The sequence below is a fragment of the Camelus ferus genome, chromosome 9 (genome assembly GCF_009834535.1).
Source record: "Camelus ferus isolate YT-003-E chromosome 9, BCGSAC_Cfer_1.0, whole genome shotgun sequence".
Taxonomy (NCBI): domain Eukaryota; kingdom Metazoa; phylum Chordata; class Mammalia; order Artiodactyla; family Camelidae; genus Camelus; species Camelus ferus.
Window position 1 is genome coordinate 76,119,317 of NC_045704.1, and position 27,103 is coordinate 76,146,419.

General features: G+C 39.1%; 1 protein-coding gene across 4 annotated transcripts in view; it reads left to right on the forward strand.

Annotated features, from left to right (window-relative positions):
- Window positions 1–27,103, forward strand: part of NTNG1 (netrin G1) — a 300,210-nt gene that overhangs the window by 136,753 nt on the left and 136,354 nt on the right. For all 4 annotated transcript variants that reach the window (XM_032487228.1, XM_032487226.1, XM_032487225.1 and 1 more), the window contains exon 3: window positions 24,910–25,550. In XM_032487228.1, coding sequence (XP_032343119.1) covers window positions 24,910–25,550 — 641 coding nt within the window. The remainder of the gene's footprint in view (window positions 1–24,909; window positions 25,551–27,103) is intronic.

The following is a 27,103-nucleotide window of genomic DNA, read 5'->3' on the forward strand; positions in this document are numbered from 1 at the left end:
ATAGGCAAAAATAAATGTGCAAAAATGGTTGCCTAGGATTTATTTATAATCAGGTAAATTGAGAAATGGCTTCATAAGCATTTTGGCCAGGGAAGATGAAAAATCTGTGCAGAAATTTTTATAATCTTTTGTTAAAAGCAATCTGTCAATGTGCATCAAGAATCATGTATGTTAAAGTATTTATACTCTGACATATTCATTCACTTTTCTAGGAATTTCTCCTAAGGAAATAATTGGAAATACAGATAAAGCCAAATTCATGAAGATATTTGTTGTAACATTATAGCAGTTTATAATCCATTGTTGGACTATCAGCACTGAGTGAGCAAATGGCGGAGTCCTTAAAATAGAAGCATATGTGGCCATTATTGATGTTATTTATGAAATGTTTTCAATATCTTGGAAATATGCATTTATCAAATAAATGTTCAGGTGAGAAAGAGACTGTGTTTCTGGGTTCAAGCCAGCACTCTGCCATCATCTACCATGATTTCTCTGAGCTTCAATGTTTTAGTCCATAAAACGAGGTCATGCTTGTACATTCCTTATAGGGCATGCTGTGAGGATTAAACAAAATAATGAATATAAAGTACTTAGCACAAGGCACATACTACTCAATAAGAACTATTAAATATTTTTAATGGGACACACGATTCCATAAAAGGATGGTTGTAACTGTCTGAATATACAGTGAAAATACTTCACTGCAGCATTAATAGTCGTTATCTTGGAATGGTGCAATTATAAGTTATTTTTCTTCTGTATATTTTCCAGGTTTTTCTATTTTCGTAGTTTTTAAAATACATTGGTTTTGTGTTTTGTTTTGTTTCATTTTGTCTCCAAATGGTAGAAAGCAGACAAAGGGTTCTGAAAAGAAAAGAGTAAATCAGACATGTAGCAGCAGCAGCCAGGACATGGGCCACCAGGGCAGAGCCAGCGCCATCTGCCACGCAGCAAGTAGCCAGAGTCCTGGCCGACGAGGTGTAGCCTGGTGGCCAGAGCAGTGGTTCTGCAGTTGTGATGTGCATCTGATTCAACTGTGGAGCCTGAGGACAGCAGAGATGCCGGGGCCTCACCTCCAGAGATTTTAATTTGGTAGGCCTGAGGTGGGATCCAAGGGCTGGAATTTTTAATAGCTATACCACCTGTGATTCTAACTCACACCAAAATTTGAGAACCCTTGGGCTAGAGCATGGTATTAATGAGGCCAAAGTTCCAGACTGCATCCCTAAGGGACTTCCATAGTTAGCTGCTTTGTGTGCCGGCAGGCTGCATGCCCGTTCTCTGCCATATGTCTGAGCAAGGCTCAGCCAGTTCAGGGCGTGAATGGAAAAGAGCACGTCGTCTCCTACCCTCTCTCCACTCCACACACACACTCTGTTAAACAAATAACCCTGAGCACATGTCCCATTATTGGTGAGTCATTAATAACACCCTTGCTAGACAGTAAGGGGACCTATTTTTAAAAGAAATGAGACCTTGACTGCTATATAGGATGGCTGTTAAAGATCAGGCGAAGCAGGTGCTATGAAAAAGTAATCCGCTTAATGAGATTCATGTTTAAAGGGCAGGGTCATTTTGCTTTTCCAATGGAGTTATAGAGTTTAGTGAGAGTTCACAATTGTTTAGTGTTCATTTGGAATCTTTCCGTATCTTCCTCATGTTTTTGTTGGTATCATTTATTTATTCACTGTTTTGTAACATTATCTTAAAACATAATGTGCTATGGGTCTTAGTTCATCTGAAGTTCACGGTGTTCCAGCGACATATAAAATGAACTGACCCAATGGGAGTCAGAAGTTTTTTCATCTAAGAGTTTCAACCTTGGCGCACTCAATAAGGTGAATTCTTTGCAACACTCAGACATTTGATTTTTACTTGCCCTTTTGCAAAATCCATTCATGTTTGCTTTTGAAAATAACTTTTAATTAAAAACATCCCATGGATTTTACACTATGTTCAGTTTCTAATGTCAGAAAGAGGTTGCGTAATTACATTAGGGTTGGTTGGGATGTGCAGGAAGAATCATTTGTGTGTTTGCCTTTTTAAAATGGAGCCCAGTGGAGTGAGTTATGTCACTTTGATTTTCCCGTTGGTTTTGCTCAACCCTGTCTCTTTTCTTCTGGTCCCCTTTAGATGTGATTATTTTAAGCTTCATTACCTATATACCACTGGTCTATTCTTTTCATTCGTTGCGGATATATCCAACTTCACTCTGCTTCATTTTCACAGATCCTCGTGCTTCTAGGATGGGTTGAATATCCACTTCTTCTCTAGGTGGGAAATATCAAATAATCTTAGTCTTTGTCCCTAGTTTTCCTGTGCCATAATGAAGATGCGTCTAGTGGCATATGCTTATGCAGTTGAAACCTGAAGTGAGTAATGAGTTTGTGGTATGAGAGCGAAGAGAACATGCCTTGATATCTGCCCCACTGATCTTCAGTTCCCTCTTGTATTACAGTTATGGGAACACTCTATTTCTTCCTCTTTAAAACAAAGATGATAACATGGAATTTGCAGGTTTGTTTGTAAAGTAACAATAATGTTTATAAAGAATCAGGGGATAGTTAGGCGTTAATAAATTGTAGCTAGTATAATGAATGCATATAAAGTAGATATATCTGTATAAAGTATATGAATAGTGACAAGCAGAAGAAGCTAGTGAATATGAGATGACACGATTGGGAGTCAACGTTGTTTCAATTAGTATTGTATTTAACGAGTATAAAGATACAGTATTCAGTTTAGGTTCCAAAAGTGAGCTACAGGTTGCCTAATGCAGTAGATAGTTTAACTATACTTTACTGCAGTATTTGTCCCTGTCAATCACCTTCATGCTCCTGAAACTTCCTATTCTCCTTACCCATTCTTCTTATTTTCTTTTTGCCTCTTTGGTTCATCCAGCTTTGTCTCCTTTATATTCTCGTCCTCTCCGTGGTGTTATTACTCAGTTTCTATTCTTAGCCTTCTGAACTTCCCATTTTATTAGTCTTTCTTGATTCACTGGTGAATACCAGATCCACATATCCAGTTACCAGGTATCACCCAGTAACTCTGTACAAACATCCTAAAAGAGAACTCATTAAGTTTTCATAAAACTTTTTCCTTCAACTAATTGCCCATCGTGGTGAATGGTTTATCCCCATTTACACAGACACACAAACCAGAAATCTAGACTCTTTCAGTCTGCTTACTTTTCCTATCACTCACTCATTAAGCCAAGTCCTATGATTTTTGTTATTTCTTTTTATGTGGCATGATTCTTCCTTCCTTGATTGTCCCTCTGCCTCTCCTATATTTAGTGCCTGTCATAATTCCTGCCTCGATTTCAATAGCCACTTCATTGAACTTTCTGCCTCACTACCCTGCCTCCTTGCCGAACTGCCCTCTTAAACCTTCTGTCAAACTTGAGTGTAGCATAGATTTTAACTTAGATGTACCTATATTTAAGTTCCAGTTCCATCTCTTGTGGGCAGATTATTTAACTCATTTTATACGGCTGTAAAATAAGGATAACAAGATGCATATCATTAGGTTGTTGGGGCCATTAAATTTGAAAATGTATGTCATAGAAAGGAACCTTATAAATTGCATTTACTGTTATTATCTTCCCATGAAAATATGACTATTTCACTTCTCTCCCTAAAACCCCTTAATGATGCACAGTAACTTTTAAGATAAAATTCAGCCTCATCTGCTTAGCTGGTCAGTTCTCTTATGGCCTGGTCCTGTCTCTCGATTCTTCTTTCAGCAGTACCCATCTTAGGTCCTTCACTCTGCACTGTTTTATGTCTAAGCTATTTCCTGGATCCAGTAGCAACCTCAGGTGTCTCACCCCTCTCTGTCCTTAAACACATTCTTCCTGTACTTAAAGGATACTCTCTTCCCTGGTGACTGTGTTCTCTCCCTTCCAAATGCAGATATCACTGATTTATGAAGATTCTATTTGGCCTCATCCGGGCGACCATCCATTCTGGCTTGTCAAGGGTAGTCTTAGTTTACAGTTGCTGTCCCTCCATAATAGTTATTAGCACCACCTTTCATACTCAGAGAGTTGGATGATACGTTATCTGGTCTGGTCCCCTTACATAGACTCTACTTACGCCCAGGCCAAGCTAAGCATCCCCTATCACAAAATGAAATCTTCACAAAGCCTTACTGTTTCATAAAATCTCCCTTACCTGTCTCGCACTGGCCCACGAGCTCCTAAGATAGTCTAGTAAAACTTATAAAAATTTGAAAAGTGAAACAAAAATGATCAAATGAGGTTGCTGGTGATAGAAGAAGACACAGATGAATGGACTATGGATAATTGTTGAAGTTGGGTGACGGGTACAGAATGGTTCACCACACTATTCTTCTGGCTTTTAGTCTGTTTGAAAATCTCATGTCAGACACTTAACAAATGGTGGTTCCTGGTACCCTGCTCTACTTGTGTGGAATCAAGATCACCAGGAGGGGAGCCCTGGAATCTGCCTTCTTGAGAAAACTCCCCAGGTGATTCTTATGTGCCCTGAAGTTTGAGAACCACTGGTTGAGATGTAAGGTAGCAGGGTTATTTCTCTAATACGTCTCTCTCCCCAAAATAACACTTGCTGCTGCTCAGGATGTTCAAGCAGAACCTTGACTTCAAGGATGAAAATACCAGCACATCAATCTCAGAGATGAACAGCAGTAGCAGCAACCCTGTCACACAGACAGAGCCAAGTTACCAGGGCTCAGAAATAAACCTGATCTATTTCGTGAAATAGAAGACATGGTTTCAGAAATTACCTACTTTTTTATCCCTAATGAAATAAAACAGGACATTGTCTCTATTGAGCAAAAGCAGGCCTGGGTAAGAAGAGCATGCTACATAATGAAAATGACAATAACTGAAATAAAAATCTTATTTGAAACTAGTAAAAAGCAGGCTTGACATTGCAAATAATCAAATCAGCCATACTCAGAATACTGAGAAAATGAAATCATGGCTTTAAAAAATGATGCAGAATATAATGGGCATAGAGGTCACTCATGAAGATAAAACCTATAGACTCAACAGACGGATCAAAATTAATCATTTAAGATGGAATCGTGTGTATTTTAGAATTCTGGGACGAAAATGACGCAGAGGTAGCCGCTGAAAGAGTTTATCAGGGCCCAGGTGACTTAGTACTCAGGGTAATGGTACTAACTGTTCCTTGTGCTAATGTTTAAATTATGGAAGATGGTGATGATGAGTGTCATAAGTTTTAGAACAGAAAAGCTAGATTCCTTCAACAGCAGTTAACATTACCTTTCTTCCTAGTTCTCATCTGCATTTTCATAGGCCTAAAGATGATGGAGCAAGTCTAGTATTCCTGGGGGCGGGGGGCAGGGGGAATCGTGAGATGTTCGCATGAGAAGAATCATCTTAACATCACCGAAGTGAGGATGCACCTTCCAATCGTTGCTGTTTGGCAGGTGGCAGTTGTGACACAGTTGGCACTGTCTGCACACACACATCCTGGCTGGGATTCCTGTTGACGTAACTAGACAAGGGCAGCTTCTTAATGTTTCAAAAAACAAACCATTTCAGGGCAACAGGAAGAAGGAATGTGAGTCCCAGTTCTTGCCTGAAAACGTTCTGTTGGTATTTTCTAGTAATATCAAGAAAATGTAGGCATCACAACTTGCAAAAATAGGTGTTAGCAATCTGGGAGAAAAGTCTTGCAGTTGGTAAGCACTTTATTAAGAATGTTGCCTTGGGGTATGGGTTCAAGGATGTTCATTATTCTCTTCTATCTACCAGTATGCACCTTGGAAAATTTCTGAAATTAATTTTTTTCTTTAATTGGAAGAAGTAAAAGGAGCCAGAAGAGGAGGAAAAGAGATATGGATCCCCAAGTAATCCCCAATCACTCAGAAGATGATTTTGTGTAGAAAGGCATTGATACGGATAACTCAGAGTTTCAGGGTGACTCAGCAAAGTCAATATAACCAATTATATGTGTATTTTTCTTTCTATATATGCACAAGAGTAGTGATGCAAATTTATACCTAGGTCTGGAGATATAAAGTATAAAGTAAAAATTCTGATAAGAAAGCATTATGTCAATAATTTTTTTTCTTCCTTAGTAGTACATACAGCAGCACTTCTCATCATCAGTGGCATATTAGACTCCCTGAACTATGGAAATTATTACTTATTAAGCACTTGATATGTTCTGGGCACTGTTTTAGTGGCTTTACATGTCTTCTTTATTTCTTAAAAGTAAGATATTCTTACTATCCTTACTTTACAGAGGGGGAAACTGAAACAGCCAGAAAGTTAAATTAGTTAAAGTGTCCAATATCTCACACCTAGTAAGTGTCAGAGCCAAGATTCAAACCCAGGCACTCAGAGTCCAGTGGCCAGGCCCAAAACCACTGTCTCTCCCAATGACTTTAGTGGGAGGAACATCTGGTGCTCACTTTACACATGTCCAGTGAGACCTGGGGGACTTAAATAGCTTGACCAAAAGCAGGCAGTAAGTTAGTGATAGAATATAATCTGACCTTGTTCTATGGTCTTTCTTTTATAGCCACCACACATACACACACACATTATGAATATTCAAGCCATACACACACACACACACACACACACAAAATTCCCATTATTGCCACTATTGGCAGCAAAATGAAAGGAAAGGAATGCAGTAAATTTTTAAGGAGAGCCAGGCTGTTCATGTTATTTACTCATCACAACAGTGCTTCAAGTTACCATTTTCCCTATCTAACAGCTGAGGAAATGAAGTCTTTGGAGAGGACAGGTAACTTATGCTAAGTTCCAGAGCTATTATGTGGCCAAAAAAAAAAAAAAGAAAGAAAAGAAAAAGACGTTTGCTGCTGAAGTTCACAGTCTTTCGATTTTCCAAAGATAATTAAGTACAATTACTAATCACCAAGACGGAGCTTTATTGCTGTAGCAGAGGCACAGCAGCAGCTTGCATTTGAATTTTGCCTGTAGATGTGGCTGCTTTGTCATATGCAATGTTTCCTTTAAAAACTGTGTCAATTTTAAATACTGAGAGATCAGCTAAAATCTGGACTTTTGTGGCTTCTCTTGAAAAATTAGAGAATGTGGTAGCCTTAGGATTTAAATTCTTGCATGAAAACAATCAGCTGGAGCTGACTGGTGATTGTTCCCCTAACCCAGAGCCAGAGGTCTCCAGTTCCCCAGACCCCACACTCATTCCTTCCACACCCAGTGTGCTTCATGGCTTTACTCTGCCTGCCTGAAGTGTATGGGCTTTGAGTTTGTGACCTCAAATCTAAATGACTGTTGTAATTCAGAAAGCTGTTTACTTGAGGACAATAAACCATGACAATCGCAGACAACTCTTAAGATTTTTTAAAAGTCAAAAACAGTAGTTAGATCTGTTTTGTGATATTCAGAATGACGATAGTTCTATTAAAAGTGATCCAGATCAAGCAAGTGCTCCATTTCTTCCTTTTAAATTTGAGTTTTATTTGTGTCTTAAGAATTAACAAATTTTACATTCTACTGTCATGTTCTGTTAATCCCTGGACTAATTATTGGTGTATTTATTTCTTTTAAAAAGTGAAGTGGCAATAAAAATGCCACATAATGTTTAGATTCATTTTCGTATTTACTCTCAGGGAGCAAGAACTCTTATTATCCATGAAAGTCTACATATACCATTGTTTAAGTTGATATTGGTACTTAAAACTGACAGCTTTCAGTGACCGGAGGCTAGAATTTATCCTGGACAAACAGAAAAAAAAAAGTAGAGGAGGAATGAGGAACAGCCTCCCAGTTCACATAGGTTATGGTTGCATTTTTGGCAGGGAACATCCGTCCCAAGTGGTCTGTTTCCTCTCCTGGTTGCCTCCAAACTCATTTCACGTGCACCTCATCAGTAAAAAGTAGGGAGCATATACCATCAATATGTGTATGTTCTTTTAGGTAAAAATGGAATGCATGTTCTGCACTAACACATTTTAAACATTATAAAACATCGAAATAAGATAATTTAAAGCATGAGATAATGCAAGTAGAAAGAGATGTTCCAATCTTTTCTTCAACTCCCCTGACAGGCTACTTTGTGCCCTCTTCTTAATTGTGTCTACCCCACTGTTTCCCAAAGTCTACTGTATGCAACACCAGCTCAACGTCATTTTAATAAGTATAAGAAAGGATTAAATTGTCAAGTAAGTTTCAGAAATCCTAGGTTAAAATTAGATAGGTTTCCTTGCCACATGGCTACTCATCTTTAACACAGAATCCCACAGTGAGTTCTTATGAGGAGAGTGCCTGCAGGGCTAATATTCCTCGAAGACCCCTTTGGAAAATCCTACTCTATTCAAGTTCCCGAAACATCGCCTTTGCTTGCTGTTTGCCATCTCTCTAATGTAGAGTTCCCATATCATTCCCAAAAGATCCTGGACACCAGTTCCTAACCTCTGAATTGCAAGCCTTTCATCTCACTGATTCTTCCCTTCTTTCCTAAGACCATATCCTCCCCTTTGCACCCAGAACCTGGTATGCTTTTTAATAAGCCTTGTTTGGGTCTTAGCCTCAGCTCTCTTCTTATCCACGCAACTGGTATATTTTGGTTTTAGACGAGACTTGCCTACCTAGGTTTATTCCAGTTTCTAGGATGAATCCTGGACTTAGGTAAAAGGGATTTGAAATAGATATCCTGTACAATTTGAGACTTGCCACGAATTAACTCTTCCTGCTTTGTCCTGACCATGTGTAGGAACACCTATTCAGATAGCCTTTTTGTTTCTAGGACCCAGTTCCCACTTTGTACTCCACTGATGATAAGCCAGCGATGGTAACCTGCCTAGCAACTGATCATTTCAAGGAAAATATTTTAAACTCTTGCTATACAGAGAATATGCTTGCCAGGGACTGGAACAAAGTGAAATATCAGTTAGGGTCTGTTCAGGAGCTACTGTAGTGTACCAATATTTTGGTCATAAGAAACCAACAACTAAGATTTGGTTCTGTCCACTAGTGGTTCTGCCACTATCTGAAGTGCAGCCTCCATCTAGCTCACTTCTGTCTGTTTCCTCATCTGCAAAATTAGAATAATAACAATACATTCCTCATAGGATTGGTTAGTTTGTTTTGAGAATCAAATGATTTAATATATGTAAAGTATTTGGAATAGAGTACTTAGAACAGTCCTGGTCCACAGTAGATTCACAATAAATATCAACTTTCATCATTGTTGTTGTTATAAACAAATCCACTAGGTATTTCTTCTGAAGAAAATTGGGCCTATTTTTGTAATTCAGTAAAAACCGTATGTTTGTGTTTCATTTGAGAACCAAAACTGCACATTTTGTTTTCTGGTTTTAATATTTTTTTAAGTATTGCTCAATACTGATTATTCTTAATATATGTCAAAATAGTACAGTTGAAAAGTAGCATTGACCCACTTTGGTCTTATGAGTTTGGCTCCTCATAATTATCCTGTCCATTGTTTTTGTTTACTTTTTTTTTCTGACACACCAGACTCTACAGAGGCAGTCTCTCCTGACAGAATGCTTTGTCTTGAAGGCAACGCCGCGAATGAGTCACTAACATATTCATCCCTTCTTTAGGTTAGCTTGGTGTTGCTTGATATCTCTTTTACTCCAGTAGTAAAAGGTGATCTGGCCATCGTAGGTTAATAAATTATTGCATTAAAAGTTTGGCAAAGTTTATTTTAAATCGTGGGCTGTCCACCATTCAATAAGCAGTGCAAATATTTTCCCTCACCCTGTAGGCTCATGAGCCATCAAATACTGTACTAAAACAATACTGATCCTTCAGCAAGATTAAAAAAAAAAAAAAAAGAAAGCTGGCAATAAGGACAATGCAATTTTGCACTTTAATATCTAGTATTAGATCCAAAGACCAATATAAAATAATCTAATATTTAAAATTCAATATCTTCTGACTTCCCAGTTGTGATATCACTTGAGTAGACCAGTGCAATCCATTCAAGACAAGTGGATTTTCCGCCAGTATGGTCCTGAACGAATATTGAGGAAGATCTGAAATTGCCTAAAATCAATCCTTATATTGGCTTCTTTAAGTGAGAGTTAACCACAACAGATTAATGAAATTAGAAGGTGAGGAACAAAGGAGACATTTATTCAATGATTTTAGTCATAGAGAATCCTGGCTACTAACTAAAAAGATTTAGCCAATAAATAAGAGAGCTTTTTGCATTGTGCATATGTCCTGTGTTTGCAAAAGCATAACTGTAGATACCAGCTACTTAGTCCCATACTTAACCTTTCTTTCATGAGCATGTTTAGCCTTTCCTTTTCCACTACGTTTATTTGCACTCTGTCATCAAAACTGATTAGTCTTTAAAGTGCCTTGCTTGATCTTTTCCCCCATTTAAACTATTACCCTATTTTCCTTTCTTTCATTTCCAGACTTCTCCAATGCTACTCTGACTCTGCCTCCCTACTTCTTCTGTTTCCTTTATCATTCCACCATTCTCTACTGAGATACTTTCCACTTCAACACTCTATTGTGACAAGTATTTCCAAGGTCATTGACAATGACTTTCAAGACAAATCAAAAGATTTTCTTATTTCTTATCTTCTCTCAAGTATCTGGCACTATTGATCACAAACTCTTTTTTTTTTTCCCCTTCTGGTCTTTTAAAATAATTTTTTTTTAAATCTAGGATAGGAATTGCTTTTAAATTTTCTTGGAGATCAGATTACATTTTTATGTCTCTCCTGTACATACATTCAGATATCTAGAGTGATCTAAATTATATATATAAATTCAAATGTGGGTTGTAAACTGCCAATAAAATCAGGTCAGACTGAATGATGTATTCACATTTATGACCAAATATATGGACTCTTCCTTCTTCTAAGGGAGTTAATTCCCTACATGTTTGATCCCGAAGAGGTTCCTCCAGTACGAGTAACTTCCTCTTCTACCCCTAGATTCTGGAATAACTTATTAATATTGTGGTTGACGGAATATTCTGATTACCTTTCTGGAGGCATGTAAATGCATCCTTGTTGCAGTTTGTTTTTGACCATCCAATTCATATTCTTTTCATGTAATTTTGGGGGAGCTCTTTGGTCCTTGTGGCTCTTCTCCCTTTGGCCTTCCCAACCATGAAAAGCACAAAGCTCAGACAATTCTTCAAAGACTCCTTATCACTCTAGTTTCTCATCTTAAAACTTTGTTTTCACCAGCTAGTCAGGCTATGTTTTCCATGCCTTTTTTTTATCATCACTATCATCGTTATTATTGCTTTGTGTGTGTGTGTATGTGTATGTGTGTGCATGTATATATGCTTATCCCCTTTCCTAGACTCCTGCCCAAAGCAAACACATCAAGAACGTCAAGTGCCTATTGGTGTGGATGGTGAAGGTCATTTCAATCGAATTTACAAAATGTGGAAGAACCACCATGAATGTTCACTTGCTAGACAGTTGTTTCCTTAATCACATCTGGTTGATTGTTTAAACTAGTATTGCCCAAGAGAAATATAAGATACCCATATAAGTAATTTTCAATTTAACAAAGATAAAAAGAAATAGGTTAAAGTAACTTTAATATCTTCTATCTACCTAGTATATCCATAATATTATCATTTCAACAGGTATCAATATAAAGTTACTGATGAGGTATTTACATTCTTCTCTCTTTGTATCAAATCTTTGAAAAATAACATATAATTTATACTTACATCACACTCATTTCAGACTGGCTCCATTTCAAGTGTCTAATAACCACATGTAGCTTGTGGTTACCATATTGGAAAACATGGGTGTGAACTATTAAAAGGAAAAGAGAATGGAAGTGGAAGAAAATGAATCTGAATTTCCAACTCTATTTCAGTTTTTGTGTTAAGTGTGGTTTTTCTTTTCTTTTCTTTTTTTTAATATATCAGCTACTTTAATTTTTACCTGAGAGGGAGATATAGTCTCTGTTATATACTTGAGCATACAGATGACCAGAAAAGTTAGATAATTTCTCTGAGTTCACTTTGCTCATAAATTCAGAAGTATGATTTCAGTCTCAGGTTTGATCTCTTCCCATCTGGATTTTAATTACACTGAATTCTGAGTTGGCTGGCAGGGTGGGAGGATTGTGGGGTTTTTTTCCTAGATTGGCCATAGCTACTATAACAGATTTGATCCTGAGAGATAAATAGGGTGTTCAGTAAGAGCCATCTGGGGATGTTTTATATTTGTCCACAAAGGGCACCCTGAGAACTTGTATAGTTACATCATAAATAATAGGAGTGCTTTTGCATTTGGATTCCCAAGAGATTGACGTGTTCTATGTATTCAATGAAGAGATTAACTTCACACCTCCATTTTATTAGTCCACTTTGAAGAATGAGTATTGAACTATTTGGTGGAAACACTGGACTCTGTAAAGGAGGCTTTTATGAGAGGACTAGTTGGAAAGGCCACAGACAGGAATAGCAATGATAGTGATGACAGTGATCATGATAATAGTAATTGCTAACATTTACTGAGGTCTTACTATGTGCCAGGCACCATATTAAGCTTTTTTTTTCTTTTTTTTTTTTTTTACATATTAGCTCGTTTAATCCTCACAAAAATACCATGAAAGTGTATCATTATTATTCCCACTACATAGAAGAGAAAACAGAGACATAAAGAAGTTGGGAGGTAAATCCTGAGAAAGATAGTTCTGTGCTCTTCTTCACCACAGGAGAGGACTGAGAGTCCTTGATAGAATAACCATTTGTTCCAGCCATCCAGGCTTGAAAATAATGGTTCCATCTTTGTCCCACACTGATACCCCCAGTCATCACTGGTATGCAGCTCACAAGACTTATCTTTAACATATTCCTAACCTGCTCCTATTTTCACTGGTTTCTGTTTACTGCCTAACACTTAGCCCTGTTCATACTTCCACTCAGGTTCATCCCACTTCCTTTGGTGTTGGCCTCCCCTCTTCTGTGACTCCTTTGGGGAGGGTAGCATACCTTGTTTGTTCTTGGGTTGCAGTTCCCAGCTCTAGTTTCTTGTTGAAAACATGACTGGGTCCACTCAGCTTCTTAAGGATTTTCATCACAACTTCTTGGCTCCTAAGGATTCTGTTTTGACCTCCAGGCTCTTGGGCCTTTGTTTTTTAAACTAGAGTAATGTGTAAGGAGGATGTTTGAAGAACCCAGAGAGCCCAGCTGGGTTTGTAATGAAATAGGCAGGTAGTGACTAAAAGGAGATAAAGAGAGGAATGGGGAGAAACTAAGAGAGAGAAGGAAGCCTAGGCAAGCCAAGTTTGAGACCAAGTTAATGGGAGCTTGGAGTGAAGTAGGAAGGATTTGGAGATCAGTAATTATGACATGTGAGACATTTGGAGAGAAATGAAGATGGAGAACCTGAAAACATTTTGTTGTACATTGTGAATTAAATCTTTATGGCATTTTCTTGATTTTCAGTTACACTGGCTACCAACCTAACATTTTGCAAACTCTGCTGGGATAGGCAACAATAGAGTCTCAATCTTACACTAGTTGCAGACTGAGACCTCATTACCAACAGTTTTACTCTCTTCCAGGCATTAAACTTTGGTGTCACCGTTGATTCTTTCTTCTCCTTTCTTCTCCACTTCCAATCAGTCTAATTCCTGCTGACTCTTTCATCATCTTTCTACTTACTTTAGTCCAACTCCCTGTTCTCACACCTAGATTATTAAAGCTACCTCCTAGCTTGCTTCCCTACCTCATCTATTTCCCCTTCCATCATATCCTGCACTGCAGTTACCATGACATTCCACTGTCCCTCAGGATGTCTCAGTCCCTGTCCTAGACTTCAGTGGAAATAGACTCACCTAACTGTAGGTCAGTTCTGGACCCTTCTGGCTTCACAATGAGATCTCTTGGTTTGGAAGTGAAGTATGAACTAATGTTTGAGATTTAGGCAGTCTCTCTAAATAAAAAGTCTTCTCTGCCTGATGTTCTAGAAGCAATCATGCAGCATGTAGAGAGTTGAAGACATTAGAAGACAGAGACTTGCTTCTTTAATTTTTGAGAATTTTTATTTTCTTATTAAATGGAAAAGCTATTTACAGAAAACTTACTTTTCTTTATTCATTTGTCTGCTCATCATTTATTGAGTATCTGCTGTGTACCAGGGATTTTGCTGGATGTAAAGAAGAATAAGATATGTCTAGGATTATTTGTATGCCCACTCCTAGAAATTTTTATGGGTGAATCTTACTTTTTAATTCTTCTTCATGACTTGAATGAGATTAGTCCTAATATTGGGCTCAACTTGATCCTTTTGTTTTCTCTAGGAAGGAATCAGGAAAACCAGCAAAGAAAGCTGTGTGTGGGACACCTGCTGTGAAAACCACCAATGGCTTTCTGTTTTCCAGTTAATCAAACCTGCACACTTCTACCCAGCTTTCATTGCTCTCTAAAATCAATTTCACGTTGTATATTTAAATGTATCTCCCACTAGCTCACAGACCATGCCCTGGCCTATCAAACATTGGGTTCATTTTCATATTTACAGATATTAGCTTGAATAGGTTCCATGACACATCTGAATCTTAGTTTCTTCATCTGTAAAATTAGAATAATACTTGCATCATAGGGAATTGTTAGGATGAGATGACAAATATAAAGCCCCTCTCACAATTCCTAACCACAAAAGGTGTTCAATGATCATTGATCCCTTCTCCATTCCAAAAAGAACATGTCTTCTTCACCTGTGCAAAACTGAGACATCTTTGAAAGCCAACTGTGCCTTCTCTAAAGCTTTCATAATGACTTTCTTTTATACCTCTTTTTAACAATAAATGTTGCATAAATGTTCTGTGAATTAGACAATTAATTTCTATTTAACCTACTCAAAATAGCCCTGTATAATAAATGTTCTTACTTTCAAAGTAATACATCTATCCAATTTTGTCTTGCTGCTACATTATAGCTGAAAAGGAAGAATCAACCTTATTATAAACTAATCTAACATAATGCTTAGCATATGATAGTTGCTTAATATTTTTTGTCATTTAATTTGCTTTGGTTGCTGATGGTGGATCTAGTAAACTAACAGCCACTCCAGCCTTGCAAATAAATGAAGATTATATTTATTGTTGGTAATACACCAAGGGACTTACGTATCTGTTGATCTGAATAAAATACATTCACATTTTAATGAAATATTGGTATACTATAAATATAATCAACATTGGTATATTATATCAATATTTTATATTTAGATATAATATGAAGCAAGTATATATATATATATGGTTTAAACTTGGGCAAGAAAATTATATTTAGAGAAAATGCATTTCAAGGTTAGAAATGCTGAGAATAGAACATTTGGAGGGGGAAAGGGAAATGAAAAGAAAGAATAGAAATGAAGAAGGAAGAATAGTTTTAGTTCAGCAGGCCCTAAAATGTACTACCTGTGTCCCAGACAGTGGCAAGACCAGGTTTTAAGATCCTAGAGCCTACGCAGTTCTGGGGCCCTCTTTTAAAAAGAGAAACGCAAGCACACACACACAGAATTAGTACCAGGCGTGAGAAGCAGCTTGTATAACTGAGTGGCCCTGAGGTTTAAGCTTCATTAGTTCCTTGATGAATCAGCCTCTGGACCCAGGTAGAAAGTCCAGAATCTCTGTAATTAGGAGAGCCATTTTAGCTGTAGCGCAATAAATAAAGACCACTTCCCTCTTCTTCAAAAAAGTACGTGTGCTTTCTTGTTCTCCACCCATTCCCACCTTACACATCTTAACACTTTTTCAAGGATTTGCACTACTGAGGCACTGCCATTCCTGGGCATTTTAAAATTACAGCCACCTCATTTGCTTCTTCTTCCCTCAGTTTTATTTAGTTCTCCATATTGTCCAAGAATAAATCAAACTTTCGGTATTCAGCTACTTCTGTAAACTCAGAAGGATGCTGTGGGTTGGATAAGTAAGGCAAGGTGGGATGAGGAAAAGAGATCTTCAGATCTAAAGCCACTAAAAGAAATACCACTGTGACTGTGGAGAAAAATGAAGATCAGATGAACACCAGGAAAGAATTGGGACATAACTGCAGCTCATGCCATTTGTCTTTGTCCTCCAGCCTCACCAGAAGTCCCTGGAAATGTATCAATCACACACATAGGCACTCTGCACTTGGAGCTGGACTCATTGTTTTTGTTTTTTTATGCAGTGAATTACATCAAACAAATTCCATCTAAAACTTAGGGAGCTAGGAAGTTCTTTAAGGTTGGTTATCTGTTTGATCCCCAATCACCAACCTATGGGCAAATCCTTCCCACCTTAATTCATACTTTAAATCTACTTAATTTAGCCTATTTCCTTCCTGTCTTTCAGTCTTTCTGCTTTTCCTTCTGTAGACCCATAAATTTTTGTTGCACACTTGTTACATGCCAATTCTTCTCAAAGAACTCTACTGGAAGAGACATAAAAATAAATAATTTGAATTTAATATGTGAGTAATAATGCACATGGGCCACTGTATATACAAATACACTCATAAGTTGGTATAACTGGCTCATAAGGAGTGAACATGAGTGAATAAAAAAATTAAAAATACAGGGGCCAGATCTTGAAGGATCTTACAAAGCTATGCTAAGGAATTTGAATTGTACTCATGAAGGTAATGGGAAATCCATTAAAGAGCTCTAAGAAGGGGTGTGATAGAGTTAGACTTGGATTCTAGAAAGATTACTGTAGCAGCTATGTAGAGAATAGTTTAAAAGCGGACAATGAAATATGGAGAGATAACATTTAAGACACTATTACAGTAGTTCAGGAAAAATATTTTTAAAAATATTTAAAATGTTAAATAACTAAAGAAAGCATTGGCAGTGTGAACAAAGCTGTGGTGATGGGTTGCATCTAGAGAACTTGGTTGGTGAACAGATTGAAGAAAATGAAAAAAATAGAAAGTGACTCCCAGGTTTCTTGCATGGGACATGGAAGAATTTGGTGTCATTCTCAGAGTCAAGAATACAGGAGGGAGGAGCATGTTTAATTACTAATTACTAATTATTGAGCACTCTCACTGCATGCCAAGGAGATGCCAAACACTTAGCATACATGATGTAATTTTATCTCAAATTAACATCATGGAGTACATATTAGTATATTGAATTTAAAGAAGCAGAAATCAAGGCTCAAAAACTCCTGTATTTTGTCCAAAATTGCATAATAGCTTAGAGGTAGAGCTGGAGTTCAAACGTAGGCAGATCTAACCCAGAGCCTCAGTTCTTAATAAATAATACACCAGTGTTTATCAGAGTGTGGCCTAGAGGGTATCTGCGTCAGAATCAGCTAGAGTACTTGTGAAATTAGGCTCCTGGGTCTAATTCGGTCTATTGAAGCAGAATTCCTGATGGGTGGGGACTGGACTCACCAGGTGTTTCTTATGCACCTTCAAATTTACATACTGTTGCAATACATAGTACATATTATGACTTGAGGGAAGGAGGATGACAAATCTACTTTTTTTTTTTAATACGGAGATTTTGGTGTATGGAGAATGCCTCCTGGATTACCATAGGGGTGGAGAGCAGCAAATATTTTCAGGCTGGAATTTGATGCTGGGGCAGTTTAATTTACAGTTCTCAGTCTTGATAAGGCCAGTGGTGCTGCAGCCACTCCTGGATGGTTTGGACGAAGTGTCATATGCAGGAAAGGTGGTGGAAAGGAGTAAGTTACCACCCAGTCGAGCCCCCCAGACTCCTCCTCCTTCACACTCTTGTTCAGGGGGTTTTGACACCTACCTCCAAATCTGCCCCCAGCATGAAATGTCTCTGTGGGGTTTTTTTCTTCTAAAAATGTTCCACAGTGTTGTTTTTTTTTTTTTTTTGCATTTTACTCCATAAAATGTTTATTTGTTTTTAATATAAAAATATATTTAATTATGTACCAAGAGGTGAAACCCCAGGAAGTTGCACAGGGTTGTTAGTGACTCTGTTTACCCTCAAGGACACCTGATGCTCTAAGACCATGAGGAACCGATTTGAGAAACATGTGATTGTTGCTTGTGTAGATCTAACCTTCATTACTAAATGGTGAACATTTAGATGTATTATTTCTGTGTTTTTCACAATGTTTTGAAAATAGCAATGGTACCTAGTAAACAGCTAGGGAACTAGGATGAGAGGAGTTTGGAAGAAATGAGTATGGGAAATCAGAACAGACTCACCAAAAACCAATCACCTTTGAGTGTCACTTGAGGAAGATCTCTTTGTGCCTCTCATGGTGAAGTGATCCCTTCAACAGAGGCTGCTTTGGTCTCCCCATACTCTCTGGTGGTTTTCAGAAGATGGACTTCAAGCGGATCTTAGACTTGCTCTCTCGTGTGAGGGAGAAAGGAATCAGTTTTGAGAATCAAGTCAGATCTTTCAGAATTAGAAATGCCCAGTCTAATTCTCACAATGCAAGGTGGTGTCAGGACTCAGTATTCCCACCTGCCTGGTACTTGGCTCACTTTATTTCTTTCGAGTTGCTTAAACTGCTGATGGCCCCTACTTCAGCTTTGTGTTATTAACATTTAACTGTCTGTGTTCTGGCCTATTTTGAGCCTGTAAGATAAAAGACTGTACCAAAGATTAAAAAAAAAATTTTTTTTGTGCCAAAGATTTTTAAATGATATTTTTTAAGAAAACAAAATTTAAAAAGCAATTGCTCTACCAGTTACGGTAGTGTCAGCTCACTGTGGTGTTTTTATGTAGGTAGTCACTTTTGAACCCACTCGATTCTGTGAATATTTCTTCTTCAGTTCGTGCAAAATAATGACTTAGGTTGCTGTATAGGAATCCATTTTAGTGGCTTGTGGCCTGAGAATTTTATTGGCTCCTTCCTAGAACCTTGGTCTTCTTGACCTCTGCGGCCTTCACCAGTTTGAAAATCCTAACCATAACCCTCTGTGGGGGTTTACACACGTGTCTGTTATGGCCCGTAATCTGTGATGCGGCTTCCTGCATTCTTGTTGTAGAAAGGTTAAGCCCTCCTGTCTTTATTCCTGAGTAAAAAAAGTCCACACGCGGTTAGTATTGTCAGCGAGCAGATGGGAACAAGCAGGGAGGCATCTTTGTGATGAGCAAGGGGCTCCTTTAGAAAATGGAGTAGTCGGTTTTTAACTTCAGAGTTACAAAAACAAAATTCTTTTTCCTCTGTCATGCTTAGAGTGGCCATACTTCCCAAACTAAAATTTGGGATGCATTCTCTCGACAAATACATAGGTGCTTTTGTAACAGCAGTTTCAGGATATTTCAGTTGGGACAGTTCCATAATCTTCAGGCTATACTGTTATTATGTACATGCCCCACCTTAAGACCCAAGGTGCCAGTTAATAGGGCAGGTTACAAAGTGAGATGGCACTGCCATCTGAAGAGATTGCTGCCCTTTATGTCCAAAGGGACAGTGGACAGCTGGAAACACACTGCCCTGTGGGCCTTTCTCATCTGAGGACACGGAGAGTCTGTCCCCATAGTGGTGGTCAGCAAGGCCTGTCAGTGCTGGTGGCGCTGACATTTATCTCTCAGATTTCTGGAAAGGATGTCCAGTGTCTTGGGTTGTACTTACCTCTGGTTCTGATTTCTCCCTGTTCTCCCGAATGTCAGTAACAAAGCCATAAGGCCTGAAGGGGGCACCTCGGCATGACTGATTAAACGTCGGCTTCCACACTTGGGGTTGTCTGAATTCTTCAGAAAAGTCTTGAAGGAGGGGACCTTCCCCTGTATTGTAGCCAAGCAAGAATCCAGAAGCAGAAGGACTTGGGGCAAGGAGACGTGACCAAGAAGTTCTAAGAAGGAGCTGGGAGTGGGAGTCCCTCCAACCCAAAGTTATCCCTCTGGTATTGAGAGGTCAGTCACCAGGCTCCCAGGAGCTCTTCTGCTTGGTTGGCTCCGAAGGAGCTGTGTTGAAGGAGGAGAAAAGGAAGCAATCTCCTGAAGGGGACAGCCCCGCCTAGCAGCTACAGCCTGGAACTCATGGTCATCTCTCTCAGACGAGCAGTGGGCTGCGCTATCAGCTTCTTATCCCTTTGAAAGCCTTGCATCGGCAAAGCCATAGCGATGTCTACTTCAAAGTCACAGTGGGAGCAGGCTGGGAGTGCTGTCCCAGGATGCAGTTTCTGGTCCCCTTGCCTTCGTGTCCTTTCTTTACTGTCACTTACCGATGAAACAAGCAAGGACGAGCCAGATGCAGATGGGTGCGAGGCAGCTCTGTCTCAGTGTTTTTCACAATCTGTGGAAGTGTTAACCCAAATGCTTCTCACAGCCGCTTGTAAGTACATGTCTGCTTGGCATGTAGTTTACAGCTCAGTAACAAATCTCCTGTGAGAATTCCCTGCAGCTCCAACTGTCATTCCCAATAGTTTGCCAATGGGTGAAGCTTGGAAAGGCAAGTTCAAAATGGGAGGAAACACTAGTGTGACATTAAATACTGCTTATGTAGGATTTTCTTTTTTAACTCTGAAGGGTCTAGCAGATCTTAGGTGAAAAGGATGTTCTTTTCAAAGTATCACCATAAGGAAGGCTCTTCCATCAATAGAATCAATAAAATCACGTCTAAAATTTTAATTATCTCTCTAAGTTCTGAAAGCACATTAAAAGAAGAATAACAACATTCCACTTTGGCTACAAAGTGCTAATTAATAACTAACTTCAATTCTCCCAGAGGTAAAATATTAACATTATTTTTAAATAAAATTAGGCATCCCAATCTTCTTCTAATTATTATAAATGTATTTAGCAGCAATATCTGTTTAATTATTTAGGCATCTCTTAATGGTGTAAATAGTATCAGCACAATCATAAACATTTTCTGCTTTGTCCATAGACAATCAGCTAAAGGTCTGTTGCTTGTAGGACTTAAATTAAGATCTATTTAAGGCTGCCTGCTGGCCACAAAATAATTACTTACACTTGCTAATGCCTTTTTCTGTCAGATTCAGCAGCAAGAAGCGTTCTTTGCTTTCACAAGTAGGGAGAGGTTATTTTTCTTATATGAATTTTATTGTTGATGGTATTAGAGAGGATTAGGATGTGGTAGAAGTAGTTGAAATTTTAATTAATCTAATCCCTTTAAGAGCAATTGTTTTCATACTGATAATTCTCTTTAACAACAGTACTATAGATCACACCCACGTGAAATACTTACACTAAGTATTTTAGCATGTAATCTCCCCTCCTGAGTTTCTAGAATGGTAAGATTTTCAGCTTCTTTGGCTTGCTTCTTTTGCTTTTCTTTGTCTTTCTCACCTAACATGCAGGGTTCCTTCTCAGTGGACCAGAAAGAATTTTTTTTTTCTCTGCTAATTTTCTCTCAATGTCATTATCTCTCAGTAAGTTATATGGCCATCAAATCATGAATCTCCTAAAAGAGCATGGATGCTATGAAACAAGAACAGTTCAAGTTTAGTTTGTTTGTTTGTTTGTTTGGTTTGTGTCTACAATCATTTGCTATAGATTCTCATTTGAAAAGATTTGTTTATCCATCAATTTCAATAAATGGTTATGCTGCTGAAATTATCACTAGGAGTAGAGTCAGATGAAGGATGAAACTGCCATTTTGGTCAACCTCTGATTATCTCCTGTGTAAATTGGGAATTGTTCTTAATCTGCTCAAATGTCATGTTATCAAGGAGAGACTTTCTCCGACCTCTCAATATAAAATTACAATCCGTATCCTGTCTCCAATACCATTCTCCCCTTTAATTGGTTTTATTTTTCCATATAGAATTTAAGATTATGTAAGATTATAAGTCATTATATATCTGTTTCTTTAGTACATCTTCCCGAACTAAGATGGAGACTCTGCTAAAAGCAAGGACTTGGATTTGTTTACTGTTGTATCTTGAGAGCCAAGACAAGTGCCTTAAATATAGTAATATAGTAGGCAATCAGTAAACAATTATCAAATACATGAAGCTTTTCTCTCATTTTTCAGGTGCCTAAAGCACCAGATTGGTGCAAAGAAATGAAAATTTCCCCTTTTCCTGGCATGCATTTTGATGGCTGACAATTTGGTTTAAGTATAAGCATTTGTTGTGGGCTGGCTGTCCTCTCAGCCCAAGTGGAAGGGTATCCCTCTGGAACAAAAGCAGAGATTGAGTGCTGAACGTGGCCATGTCTTCATTAAAGGACTAAAACTATGGGTTGTGCCCTGCTGTTTGGCACTCACATGTTTACAATTCTAAGAGTCACACAAAGCAGGGGATCTAGAAGGATGCTCTCCAGGACTCTACTTGTATGGTAGATAAATAGGGGTTACTAAACCAAAAGGGGTTCAGTGGTCAAATAAGTTTCTGAAACTAGGTAGTACATGAAGCTAAGGAGGGCTGTTAATTCAAGGCATCTCAGATGTGAGATAAGGCTCATTAGAGCTCTCCAAGGCAAGAAGACCTTGGACTGTGTTTTCCAAACTCATCTGGTCTTGGGTCCTTCCTTTCTACCCACTCTTGTTGCTAAGACTGGGCTGCATCATAGGGAACTCCATAGACTTGGGAGTTGAATGGGCCAGATCAGGTGCCAGAGAAGCAGGTTCTGACTCCGCCTCTTACTGACTCTGTTATCTGACCTTGGGCAAGCTACTTAACACCCACCCCTCTATGCCTCACCTCCTCTTCTGTAAGGAAGGGATGAAAAGGATTGCCCAGGATAGTTTATGTAAAGGAACTGACCTGTGGTAAGTGCTAAATAAATGCTGGTTATTGTCAACACCCTTCATCACATATAGGAATGAATGCTTTGAGAATAGATATCTTCAAGCATATTTTCTAAGACAGGTTTGCTAGCATCGACCCATACCCAGAATCCGCCGACTATGCCTCCTTCTTTGTCTCAGCACCCTGTCCCTGTCTGAGAAGCTCTGTGTATTTATGTAGAAGTCAAAGAAATGCTGTCTTTCAACAAGGACTTAATACAAATGTCTGACAACTCACTTTGGAGTATCCCACAGAGTTGATTTCTTGTATTTCCATACCCTTGACCTCATACGAAGACACTTTTGTCAGGAGAAAGGTGGTAGCATCCAAGCTAATGATTGTGCAGATGGCTACATGCTGACAGATTTTGAAGTGACCATATTTTCTTTCAGTAAATTTCAAATGAAGGTGTGATTTGTGTAAATCTGACCCTTTCCAGTAAAATGTGCATTTCCATGTATTTAGAATTTATAAACCCTGACAGATTCCACAATATTTATAGCCCTCCGTAAAAAGCCTTTGCCAGTTTTCAGAGCTATGCATTTGGCTCTCTGGTATGCTTAAGAAAGTTTAAATAATAATAAATTTGGTGATTTATTCCACCTGGAACAGAAACTTATTTCCCCCCCTTTGGCTCATTTTGAAGGGGATACTATAAATAGTGCCACAGACGCTGGGATCAGGAACAGGGAATTGAAATTCGAGACAGAAGTGCAGAAACATTTTCATTATCACTGATGCCTTGGATGTATATTTAAAACAGTTCTGTTCCTCAGATAATGTACCTTCTCTCCTTTCTCCTGCCCCATCTCAATTACCCTGAGTCCCCCAAACCTGTTGCCAGTTTTAGGATTCAGCTGCATTAACGGGAAAGAGGGAGCAGAAGCAGTAGCTGACTAGGTAGGAGAAAGCCCCCTCTAGGGAGGCCGAAGCCATTCTCCAGTGTTCGTCTCACATTTCTCAGGAGTCAGCCAGTAACTGAGCATCGATGTCTGAAGTGTAAATTCATTGTTTGAGACCCAGCTCATGCATCCTGCAGGTATGATGGAAAGCTCTCAGTTCATGAAAAAGGAAACAAAACAAAACAAAACAAAACAAAAAAACCATCCAATCGCAATTACAGGAGAAAAGCCCAAGGACAGTGTTGGAGGATCGATTCTTTCGCCCCCCCCACCCCCCCGTGCCTCTAAGTCCCCAGTGCAGGATGACAGACAAATGCCTGACGAGCTGACTCCCAGTGATGCCATTTATTTTCTTAAACACAAAATAAACCAGAGTTGAGGAGCTGATTATTTTGCCATGGAAGCAGTCTGCAGATGAAACCTGAGAGTGCCATTTAGTTTCGCAGAAGCGGTGTTGTAATTTGATATGACAAGGAGACACGTCCACCTTCTTGTCTAAGTGGAATGTGAAGGAATTAGCCTTTGTGAGAGGGAAAGTAATAATAATGACAGCCAACATCGAGGGAGAGCCGACCGGGGGCCGGCCCAGAGTAACACAGCCAGTGGCTTCTGATGGCCTTTCCTGTCCTGATGAGCTGGAGCACACCCCGCGCGAGTCCTTCCTAAGCAGTCCCCTTGCCTCCAGCTAATGGGATGGCAGATGTTTGGACCAAGCCCCGGGGCCTGCAGGGTACCACATTTTAATGATTTGTGGTGAACAAAGTAAATGCTTTAAAAACAGGCCTTATGAAGCAGGGACGCAGTTAAGCATGATGGATTTGAGGTGAAGCAAAAAGAAGCTGAATGTTGTATGGGAGCACTGTTTCCCAAACAGGACACAGGTATCCACGGTTCACTGCTAATTCTAAAGCTTTGCCTGAAAAATGGCTTTTTGAAATACTGTGCTCTTGAGGAACGTCCTTGAGGCATGGAGGAATTTCCTTGCTTCTCTATAGCATCTTTCTAAGAGGACGCGGAGGGATTGAGCTGTTAGACAGTTGCTCGGTGTCTCTGTGCTTCTGGGATCACATTATGGGTCTAACACATATGGGATAAATAAACTGTTTTCATTTCTTAAAGACCAAGGAAGGAAACTAGACAAGAAAATTACCATATTGCCTCTTTTTTTAAAAAAATTTTTTTAAGCTATTAAAGAGGAGAATCCAGTTAGGGCAAATAAAAATGATTACTGCAAACAGGTTTTCTTTTTTCTCTCTCCTAGCCTCCTACTCAGCAACAGCAATATGGCAAGACCTGTGTCAAACCGGTGTTTTGATGCACCCTCTTCTGTTCTTCTTCCATAGGGCAACCCCTACATGTGCAATAATGAGTGTGATGCAAGCACCCCAGAGCTGGCACATCCACCTGAGCTGATGTTTGATTTTGAAGGAAGACATCCCTCCACATTTTGGCAGTCTGCTACTTGGAAGGAGTACCCCAAGCCTCTCCAGGTTAACATCACTCTGTCTTGGAGCAAAACTATTGAGCTCACAGACAACATAGTTATTACCTTTGAGTCGGGGCGTCCAGACCAAATGATCCTGGAGAAATCTCTTGACTATGGACGAACATGGCAGCCCTATCAGTATTATGCCACAGACTGCTTAGATGCTTTTCACATGGATCCTAAATCCGTGAAGGATTTATCACAGCATACGGTCTTAGAAATCATTTGCACCGAAGAGTACTCCACGGGGTATATGACAAATAGCAAAATAATCCACTTTGAGATCAAAGACAGGTTTGCATTTTTTGCGGGACCTTGGCTACGCAATATGGCTTCCCTCTACGGACAGCTGGATACAACCAAGAAACTCAGAGATTTCTTTACAGTCACAGACCTGAGGATAAGGCTTTTGAGACCAGCGGTCGGGGAAATATTTGTAGATGAGCTACACCTGGCACGCTACTTTTACGCGATCTCAGACATAAAGGTGCATGGAAGGTAAGAAAACAACTGTCTGGCTTGAATGAGGATGGGTGTGTTCAAAGAAAAGGCCAGTGTGTTGGTCCCATAGCTGTAGAGTGACATCTGTCACTTTCCCCTGCAACCTTTTTCTCAAGAACACCAGCCAAGAGGTCGGTCCTGAGGCATTTGAGACCCTTCTAATTCATCAGTAATTTGTGATCCCAGACTTGCTGTCAATGAACCTGGCCTGGCAGGATTTCTTGGAATTTAAACCAAAGCAAAAAAAAAACCCAAACAACAACAACAACAACAAAAAACATCTTAGTGTCTTACTTGAGACCAAGGAACTCCCTTGGCTGGGGAGTGGTTTAAGTCTTTAAGACAGTGAAGCCAGGGGAGACAAAATAAGCTGCTCTATAAAAGGGACTGAAACACAAGAAATACATCTTACTGTTGTTTTTGGATGCAAGAGAGAGTTTCAGCATGATGTGTTTATGTTTTGTTATGTTGCACAAAAAAGTTCTGTAAATGAAAGTTACATTTCTTTACATTTATTAAATCAGAACCAAAAGCATTTGGGAAACACAATGCATTTATTAAATAGGGGTAAGCTCTACTTTTCAGGTTTTTGACTATTATTGTCTTAAAAGGATATACTGTCATTTGAAATATGAACCTGAGTCGGGCTGCCTTCATTTTGTGGTTCAATTACACATGGAGGAGAGTTTAAACACATTAATGGTCACAGTAAGGCATATCTTTGTTTTGATAATACACCAGAGACACAATTGAGCAAGTTTCCAAGGATTTTGAAGATGTTTAAATGAAAAAGATGAATAATGAGAAGCAGGACCACCAACAGAGAGATTTTCACACCAGATTTTTAGGTGTGGCATGCTATCAGAATAGCCAGCTGGTGGGAGTTGAAGCATGAGATAATGAGCTGGGAAAACTAAAGGTAAGAGTGGAGTATAGGGTACAATGGAAGAACAAAGGACAGCAAGGCAACAGTCATGCTAAATAGTGCCAGGAGAGCTAAATCGAAATACACGAGGATAAGAATATAAACAGCGCATACATCACGTAGGTTTAATTAATTGTAAAAGCTAAACAGATAAGGCAGGATTCATTAAGCTTACTGGCTTCCGGCATCCCTTAGGGCAACCTAGACCTCAGAGGCTGGAGGAGTGTTGAGACGCCCTGGGCTTTCGGAGAGTTGTCTCAAACCCTTCTTTAATAATACTGCTGTTGCATCTGTGCACTAGAAGGAAGAAGTGGTCCCTGCTGTTCAGTAACGGCCACAGAGGGCACCTGGAGTGCTGGGAATGACCTCAGTGTGGTGGTACGCGCTTCGGAATTTTACCTTATTGAACTCGTACGTAGGGAGAATATGGCCACCTATTCTCAGCTCTGTTCTAGCTTCATGTTTCTCATGGAACAGTCAAGAGTCTTTAGCTGTGAAGCTTCTTTAAAAACTTTTAACCATGGTTTGACAATGTTTGATGAGGATATCTTGAAAGCAAAATCATATTTCTGAGAGAAATAAGCACTGGTACGATATTAAGCTTGTGGGTTCGAGGGTTTGTGTG